General features: G+C 47.5%; 1 protein-coding gene across 1 annotated transcript; it reads right to left on the reverse strand.

Moving 5' to 3' along the window:
• Positions 1 to 1163: 1163 nt before the first annotated feature.
• DEU56DRAFT_931168 (uncharacterized protein) lies at positions 1164 to 2902 on the reverse strand. Its single transcript, XM_041358708.1, has 7 exons — positions 1975 to 2902; positions 1892 to 1921; positions 1802 to 1834; positions 1691 to 1744; positions 1580 to 1633; positions 1469 to 1522; positions 1164 to 1414 (listed from the first exon to the last, which is right to left on the reverse strand). The coding sequence occupies exons 1-7, from the start codon at positions 2791 to 2793 to the stop codon at positions 1352 to 1354; spliced, it is 1107 nt and encodes a 368-aa protein (XP_041211649.1). The 5' UTR covers positions 2794 to 2902; the 3' UTR covers positions 1164 to 1351.
• Between the last annotated feature and the right edge of the window lie 6807 nt (positions 2903 to 9709).

Consider the following 9709-nt stretch of genomic DNA (forward strand, 5'->3'; position numbering starts at 1 on the left):
CTCGTGAGGTGGGCAGCAAGGAGCGTCAAATAGTGAGTCATACTCGCAAAGATATCACGATGTCGACAGCTGATTAAATCTGCTCTGGGCTTCCTACGACTCTGAAAAGTATCTGAGACTCTGAGTTCTGTGCGTGCTTCATCTCATTTGCGATCTGCACTGATCTATTCTCCGTATTGACTAGTTAAGATGTCATATCTACTGGCGGAACATCATCTCTCATGGTCTTCGATCTACATAGGTCGTTGAGTTTTGTAATGTCTCAAGCGACAATCGAGGCAGCGTGGCAGCCCAAGTCCAAGCGCTCACGCTCAAAAACACATGTGGGTTTTAAAATGGCATGATATCGATATCAGCATCCCTGTGCTCCGCCGGGGCTGCCGATGATGGAGTGCAAGTGTTGACATAGAAATTTCAATGTCGATTTCGTTCTGCATCGGCGGCAGGTTGCTCAAATCCACCGCGGTACCATCATATATACATGCTGTTCCTGATACGCTAATGATATCCTTGAAATCAGGGCACAATGCGTGCATACGAGCCTCATGAGCAATCGGTAGCGCACCCAATATCACATGTCCCTTTGTGGTTGTCTCGGTGACGGAGACATCAATCACAGAGAATGTCCCTCGCTGGATACCTTCGTGTAGTACGATACGGATGTCCTTCAGGCAGGTCCCCACTATAAGTTGAGGGGTCACGTTGATGATATGTGTATTCATATTCGTCTAACCCCGCGCATCGCGATTATGCAGTCACGTCATTGCGATCACCACAAACTACATCTACAAAGGCGACATCTAGCTTTTATATATGCCAACTTCGAGATCTCATTAATGCCGTTCCCTACAACACTTCTGCTGCGCACTTCATGAAGGCCTACAAGCCTGAGCTATTGCGATGTTTATTATGAGTATCATACAGTTCTCAGATTGACGAGGATGCTCTGACGCACGCTGAGAAGCCAGCTTAGAAGAGCCTGCCGAGACATTTAAAGATCACGGGGGAAAACATCAGAACGGCACGGAAATGAGAAAATGATTAAATATCACCAGTGTATTGCCTCAGGCATACATCACAGGGTGGGAATCGCGCGGGATCCAGAGGAGAAGTTGTCCTTTGGGACCTACATAAACGAGTTCTGTGCTGCATCCCTCAAGTACAAGCATATCCATCACGGCCTAATTACCCACCACCCATGTCAATATGATGAAAGTGTAAATCAGTATGTTGCGAAACCAGGTTACCGTACTGAGGGTCGCCCGAACTACAAAGCGAGCCCGTGATCTATGTAAATGAAACCGAAGAATGAAGGAAGATGAAGTTAGGAATGCAGGCAAGGCATTCTGAATCAAATAGCAGTTGTTTTGCCCTGCAAAGCTGCAAGCCTCGCGAGAAGTTGTTCTGTTTCGGCCTGGATAAGAACCATAATCAACAAACGGAGACATTTCTTCTTAAAATAGCCCACCTGTATGCGGCGAATCCGTTCATATGCAACTTGCTGCCGTTCGTCTTGTTCTTGCTGCCGAAAGACAAGTATCATCAACAAACGGAGACATTTCTTCTTAGAATAGCCCACCTGTATTCGGCGAAGCCGTTCATATGCAACTTGCTGCCGTTCGTCTGCTTCTTGCTGCCGAAAGACAAGTATCATCAACAAACGGAGACATTTCTTCTTAGAATAGCCCACCTGTGCTCGGCGAACCCGTTCATGTGCAGCTTGCTGCCGTTCGTCTGCATCTTGCTGCCGAAAGATAAGTATCATCAACAAACGGAGAAATTTCTTCTTAGAATAGCCCACCTGTGCTCGGCGAACCCGTTCGTCTGCAGCTTGCTGCCGAAAGACAAGTATCGTCAACAAATGAGGACATATGTTCTAAGAATAGCTCACCATTGCTTCTGCGAACGCTTCTTGTCGAATCTGCAAAAATCATTACTATGAATGAAGACCATATTTGATGAGAATAAGCCTACCTGTGCTAGGTTTGCTTCGTGGCGCTGTCTTGTCTGCGTGAGCTTACCCATTGTCTTCTGCCACTCTGGCAGAAAAGCCGCGCAAACAGCCTGGACAGTGGCAGGCGACGGTCCTAGTGTGACTCCACGGTAATGACTACGTGCATTGTGATCTTTGCACGATTCCCGATTCTGAGCAAAAATATTCTTCAAGCTCATCCACACGGAATCGGCATACCAATAGCTTTGCCTTTCGTACAAGTGGTAGGGAGGAGCTTGCTGATGGACGAGGCATAAAATAGCGGCCACTTGGAATGCTGAAGGTGCGGTAGGTGAAGAAAACGTGAGCGTACAGAGTTTCTTGTAGCGCCCATATCGAGATCGGAGGTATCTGACTGCATAATAAGGTGAACCGAGAAGAAATGTGAGGTCGGAAGTAGCAGTTTCTTTCGATGAGGGAGAGGGAGAGCTGATTTCCGATGACTGTCTACAGTCTTTGATTATTTCCACAGTGCGGCGGTCGACACATACAACAGCCTCTGCTGAAGAGCCTGAGATCCAATGTCTAAAATAGAACAAAAGAAAATCATGTTTGGTGCCATCAGTGCATCGACAGTAATCAATGCGACTAAGCAAACACATGAGGTAGCGATTATTGGGCTTATCATAGACCATCCCCGAGTACCAACTGGTGACCGCCATACTAGTAGGCACGATAGTTCTGTTGAACAATAGGTAGGGGAGTTCTGGAGGAGCCTCCTCTGGCATGAATGGACGAAAGAGCGCGGCTAGTAAACGGCTGGCCCAGGAACAATTTCTTCGGCCTTGCTTTAAAGACATCTTGAATGGTCAAAGGTTTGAACACGTTGCTACGAGGAAAAGCGAGCCCTGGCAGCTGAAGCGCTGATCTTTGACAACAGGTATAAGATCACTAGACTGCAGTAGCCAGTCGTGGATCGAGGGAACAGCTATAAATATGACGTAAGTACAACTCGAACTACATCCCACGAGCAGTCCTCGAGGCTCGAGACGTTTCAACCTCCGTCATATCAACAATCTCTTATCACCGTAACTCCATATATATTCCTCAGGCTTCCTGGGTTGGAGAGGTTCCTGACGAATGAAAACAAGGGGTATCAGAATCACAATAATCAGCTTGGTCTCCGGGAATTGGTCAATGCCTTGGCGTCCTTCTGCGGACTTCATCAAGTTTTTGAAGAAGACGTCGACGCACTCATACATAAAATTGGGTATCCGCATGGTCAGCTCTGAGGAGGAGAGGTTCCAGAAGGGAGTCTTGATGAAACCGCAGATTGGCATCTATGAATGCACAATGCTGAGAGTGGGAAGATTGTCAGAGCACCCTTAGATAGTCACACCAGTGTGGTGATTACTTCAGATATGCCTCCCGACGGCAAGACGCTAGCCAGCGCGTCATGGAACTGAGTCAGTTTGTATGACGGCGACTTGGCAGAGGCAAGATGATCCTCTCTCCTGTGGCGCAGGTGCTTACACAGTGCATGGAAATCTCGTATTACTGCAATCCAAGGGAGAGTAAGACGCGAAAACGAGAGAATACGAAACAACAATAGTTCGTGCTTTCTACAGAGGCGTCCGATGCCTTCTTTTGCTCTCTCGCGCTCTGAAGTGTAGCTCTGAGGGTACACTAGCAGTGCTCATCGTGACGCACATATTGGTACCTGCGATGTAATTCGCGTCTGTGCCTGCGGTTGTGGTCTCGCAAATATTCGTTGTCCCGGCCCTGGATCTTCTGGCCATCGTGTTCGGGCCTGCGCTGGCGCTTGTACTAGCGCCTGGACATGGAGACAATGGTGACTCGCTGAGTGCAGCTGGAGCGTTTGGAGCAAAATCATCAGCTTATAGTAGTTTTGAAGGAGACAGGTATCATTCCATTGTTTAGACACTAGTCGTAGGCGGTTCAGACTGTCATCAATGCTGATACATGATGTAAAGGAGCAAAAGTCGTCAATGAAATTGGGGGATAGAATACAGATTCTGTAGATTGTACGCCATGGAGGACGGGGTACGATGGATGGAGAATATCGTGGGCGATTCGCGTTCCGGCGCTTTTTGTGACGACAAAACGGACCGAAAAACATAGTGTGTCATCCCGGCTGAAGCAGTGCTTCGGCACAATGTTCCCCGACCCAAGCGCCTACATGAGGCAATGTCGTTCGTCTTGCAATAAGCTGCATGCTGTAGACGTATTTCACCAGCCACGCACCTTAACCAAAACATTTGCTTCAGCAATAGGTATATTTCTCGCACTATCCTCTTTGGCATCTCTAACTTCCCGCTAGGCATAACAGACGAGGAACTTAGCAGCCTCGAGAGAACAACTGAGGATGAAGGACGGCAAACAGCAACCTGGATCACATCGAGAGCCTGTCAAGACGTTTCAGGGCCATGATAATAGCGTCAATTCAATCGCAACTTTTCCGGATGGCAAGAGAATAGCGACTGGGTCTCCCGACAAGACAATACGCATATGGAGGCTTGAGGACGGCACGGAGATAATGAAGTGGGCGGCGAAGCACATTGTCTGCGCACTTGTAATCTTGGGAAACGGGAAACAGGTCATCAGTGCTGAGGGAGAAGACCCATTCCCAGGAGACGATTCCGATCAAAACGAAGAAACTTTTTCAAATAAAGTAGTGTGTTGGCAGTTATGGGTACGTGATGTTGAGAGTGGGAGGATCGTCGCAGGTCCCTTGGAAGGTCACACCAACTTTGTGATGACCTTGGACATTTCCCCTGACGGCAAGATGTTGGCCAGCGGGTCATATGATCGCACAGTGATTTTATGGGACACGACCACCTGGCAGAGGAAAGGTGGTCCTCTTGCGTGCGGATCACCCATCTTTTGCATCCGATTTTCTCCGACAGGTCAACTCGGTGTTGCTACCCATAAAGATATCCAAATATGGGACTTGGAACGAAGGAAGCGTCTTGCTCAATTCAACGGCCACTGCGACTTTAACAGTGCATTGAACGTCTCGCTCACCTGGACTCATGATGACAAACATCTCTTCTCAGCCGGTAGTGAGGATGATGCTGTCATCCGCTGTTGGGACACATCGACCTGCAAACAGGTTGGTGACTCCTGGACTGGCCATAACGAAAATCAAAGCATCTTCCACATCGTCTCGAACCCAGCTGGCACCCTTCTTGCATCAGCATCTGGAGACCACACTGTTCGATTATGGCAGTTCCCCACAGGCACAGAAGTCGCCCGATTTGAGCACTCAGATACTGTGTTTCGTGTTGCGTTCTCGGTGGATGGACGCTCCATATTCAGTGGCGGCATGGACAAAAAAATCTCGCAATGGGAGATACCTAAGGATGTGCTCGCAGCAGCAGAAAGTGTTTCTCTAGCCAGTGCGAAGGACAAGGTGACTACTCCCTACTGTGATCTCACTCCCTCGCATGCTCACACGCACTCATTTCAAGGCTGGTCAAGCCAAAAACAAGGTGCGTTTTCTAACATTGCATATGATATACATCCTGACTCTCGATCAGGGCGGCAAAGGCTGGGCGTAGCGCTAGGGAGATGATGAAAATCTGCGATGAAAATCTGCAGCGATATTCTTGAAGCATCACGAACAGTGAACGAAAGCCGGCAGCGGCATCAAGACAGCTAAGGCTGGTGGTGCTGATGCATGTCCGATTGGAAGGTCGCAAAGAGGTTGGAGACCTGAGTCTGCAAGCATGAATAACGTCGTTTGTTTGTAAAATCGCCCGGTGATCGCTGGGGAGAAGTATGCACCAATCAATACCTCGTTATAGACGTACGAGCACCCGGGAATCAGATGTTGATGGACTGGAAAATTCGAATGGAATGGCCGGACTCAGGATCGTGTGGGCGATTGGGGCCATCAAAACTGGTGATCAAGTTAGTCTGGGAGATGGCATGACGATCTTAACACACCATATTCCATCACCATCTCTCAAGTATTTGCTAATGTCTGAAGACAAGACTTCAGCCAGTGCGAAGTCAGAAGAAAGGCAAAGGTAAACGACGGCCATGATGTTTGGGCTACGAAGCAGCCAGAAACAGCTGAAAGAAGTTGAATACTGACGTCAGCTCATGAGTCCGTCAGAATAATTGGCATCGTACACATGCATCGCGAACGCTGGCGAGTTAGAGACCAATAATTGCATCCGAAATCTACAGCATGAGGCGTGCACTTGTTAGTGAAACAACGGTGTAGTATCATCACTCAGCGCTACGAAGTGGCATTCTGGCGTGTACAAGGAGAGAAAAAAAACCCACCCGACAAGGACGCCTATAATATGTAGACGAGATATCGATGGCACAATGACCAGAGAGATAACACCTTCTGGAACATATGCAATTGACAATATCTCGCCGGTCTGACATAGGACGTTATTTGAGTTCATCTGTGGGAAAAGAAGAACTCCGTCAGTGACTGACGATACCGCGGTACCAAGAAAAGGGGAGCTGGGTGTCCTGTGAGCAGAGAAACTTGAGTCGATGCTTCAAAAAGTGGTCCTTGAAGGGATGGTATGATACCGCGGAACATTTTGTGCAACGAGCGCCTAGGGTGAGTTATAAGTTGTGCAAGTGCTTGAACTGAAGCGGAACTCAACCGTGACATCATGTGATATACCATCGACTTCTCTGACTCGGATTACAGTTACTCAGGCTAATGACACTATCTTCGTCAGATCTGATGTGGTCCATTGGATGACTAGAAAATAAGGCGTTTCGCCGAGGGCTTTCCGGGTTACACCACGAATGAAGTGACGTCAAATGATATGCGGTACACTACAAACGTGATGCAGATCTGAATCTAAAACTTTCATACCAAGTTGACAGTCGATGGTAAACGCCAAGAAGTTCAACAGGTCGCCCAGGTGCGTGATTAGCAGGATGGTTTGCCCCATGCTGAAAAGCGCAGAGTGGGCGAACCACGAAATAACGTTCGGGGTTGCGAGTTCATGGGAGATAGAAAAAATATTCTGTGGGATAGATGATTGATTATATGCCATAAAAGACGGCATACACTCTACATAAAATTGTACAGTGAAGGCCGTGAAAGCGTAATGAGCGAAAAAGACATTCCTGAGTCCATTCTATAGCTGAGACCCGCCGCATTTGTGCAGTCAATATTTAATGTTGTGAAGGAGTCTGCGGGTAGCATCGTACACCAAACGTAGCTAGCAAAATAGGGAGTCAGTGTAGTTCTTAACGGTAACACTGACGCACTCAGGAACGACCATGCAGGCACCAGCACCAGCACCGGCGATAGTGTAGAAGTTGAAAATCTGCTGATGTCAGGTTGTGGACGTGATGGTGGCTTCGAGGCAGGGAGGGAGAATGTCTCCATGAAGGTTTGGATTCTGGAGCTAGGTGGCAGAGAGCGCCTCCGGCACGTAGTGGGACTTGGAAATCGATTGCGTGGATGCAGCCAAGCCGTCCTCAACAAGGATTATAGTGTCGATGATAGGGCCTGTGTGAAAAGGGAAGTGCCTGCGAGTGTGCTCCACGTGGTGGTCGTGCTCTGGGAGATCGAAGGAAATCCAAGGAGCGGAAGGTTCCATGATTGTTAAATGGTATGTTTTCGTACGGTCCATGAATTGACAAGAGAGGTGAAAATTCCATTGACAGAATAGTATGTGCATGTTAGGCGAGATTCAGAAACGGCGCATGAAAGGACCGAGCATGAGTTTGCCAGATTGGTGTGTGATGACATATAGTTCATTCCTTCTGGGCGGTGCAATAAGTGTTCGAGAGCTTGCCTTGTTAACTTTTTGAGCAACGTGTTTTGCGGTAGGGCCGAAAGACACCGTATGAGTCATACGACAGCGAGAAGTTCAGAAAAACGAAGAATCGATGCATCATATACTAATCACAAGTTTATTATAACGTACCTCTACAGGGCTTTGTTTGAAGGTGCGGCTTCAGCAAGTACTGGTTGGCTGGATATTGAGCCCTGCTGATTCGTGGTCTGTCCACTTGTCTACACAATGGAGTCACGCTTGTGTCTGGGAGAGTCTGATGAATTAGCAGCGTAGGTACTAAGATATCGAACCGACAAGTCGGTACAGTGTGTTTCTGGAAGTCACCATAAACAAGTGTATACAAATGTAAGCAAAGTCTAAACAGTCCTAAAGTAATAAAAAAAACGCTCTAGCACGGAAATATTCCGACTCCGGCGATCCATGGCGTTTCTGTTATGTTGTCGCACATCGATCGCAACCATGAAACCGTCAAAGATCAAAGTGGAGGCTAAAGACATTTAGGTTCGTTACTCAATTTAATGCTGTACCATCAACCAATCCTACAATTCCAATCAGCTCATTATCCTGGTTTGATCCTGTCACACCCGTCGGGCAGTGATCTACCTCGCCGAGCTGTACGTACTAAATCACATCAGCGTCTACAGCATCTACATTCTTAATTTTCAGACAAAGCTTTCATGGAGGCTCTGCGTTCTCGAATCTTGATCGTTAGTCGGAGTTCTGGGTGTCGGTGTACTATGTAGTCCCAGACGTCGTTGTAAGTGGCTCACATGAGATATCGGCAGAATTCCCTGCTCAAGCTGGCCTACAACCAGCGGATGAAGAACTCGACTCCAATCGGCATGGATTGTATGATCATGCGGTAACTAACGGTGCTTCTGACTCTCCTTTCCCTCCATGATGCTATCTTGAGCTGGAGATGGTATTTCATCTTCACCAGATATCAATCACAGAATCTCAACTATGTTGTCTATGGCTATGAAAACTGATGACGGTCACCAACTCCACGGTGCAAATAAAAAATGCTGCGCCCACCACGAACAGCATGTGTGGCAAGTACTATTGGTTGCGTTGTCATGATAGACTGATCGTGTATAGGAAGAACATCTTGAGAATGGCATTGGAAACATGGAGATGGGAATCACGAACAAGATCTATATGCCATCGTCTCGTGGAGACGCCAGTTTTTTGAGGTGGTGATCTTATAATGACGCTATTGTTAGAAGGAAGCTAATGATATTACTAGTACTAGTACTTCACCGGTATTTTATTGGAACTTCCGAATGAATATCATCTCTCGATCTCATTTCGGTGATCCAAGCACCGGATGGTGGTATATCTAGCACGAATGCCATCGTCGTATGTGTCCACCAAGTTCCCCGCTCCCTCACATCCGTCCTCTAACAGCATGACCCTAGTCTCAAACGACCCTCGTGATTGGCCACTCATCAACTCTTGGTATGTTGGCAGCTATTTTGCAGGTTCGTGGAGAGCGGTCAGATGTTGACGCTGAGCGCTGATGAGTCTCAATCTAATCTTGATTATGGTTTCGTAGTTGCCGCTTTTGTTGGGGTGACATATGATTGGGGTGAGCTTGATCACATTAGAGGATTGGTAATTTCCTATAAGAATTTCCAGCTCTTACGTTCGGACAAGAGGTATGTCGATGTTATGACCGGAGCAACCATCTCGCTAAGAATGGTTTTATGGATCGAACTGGTCTGGGTGAGCAGAGTTCCACGTCAGAAGAACAATCATTGATTTGCGACAGAGGCAACGTTGGTCCCTTATGACCGTCCTCTATCTGAGTGTATGTATCTTGCCTGTTCTGGAGTTGTACTGACTTGAAATATCCTAGGTGCGCTATCTTGGAATTTTATTTGCTTCGTATGTTCGACAGGTTTAATAATTGGTGCTGTGCTAATAGGCCATCTATCACAATCAACCTGGAAATACTGGGTATGTCCTC

The sequence above is a fragment of the Suillus clintonianus genome (genome assembly GCF_016758775.1).
Source record: "Suillus clintonianus strain FC179 chromosome Unknown DEU56scaffold_15, whole genome shotgun sequence".
Classification (NCBI taxonomy): domain Eukaryota; kingdom Fungi; phylum Basidiomycota; class Agaricomycetes; order Boletales; family Suillaceae; genus Suillus; species Suillus clintonianus.

Bases quoted from the DNA above. Each gene is read 5' to 3' on its own strand.
- DEU56DRAFT_931168 (XM_041358708.1), bottom strand. From the start codon at position 2,793: ATGTCTTTAAAGCAAGGCCGAAGAAATTGTTCCTGGGCCAGCCGTTTA. The intron at 1,835-1,891 runs GTGAGCTATTCT...GTCTTTCGGCAG, and splicing joins AAGCGTTCGCAGAAGCAATG to CAAGCTGCAGACGAACGGGT. The intron at 1,745-1,801 runs GTGGGCTATTCT...ATCTTTCGGCAG, and splicing joins AACGGGTTCGCCGAGCACAG to CAAGATGCAGACGAACGGCA.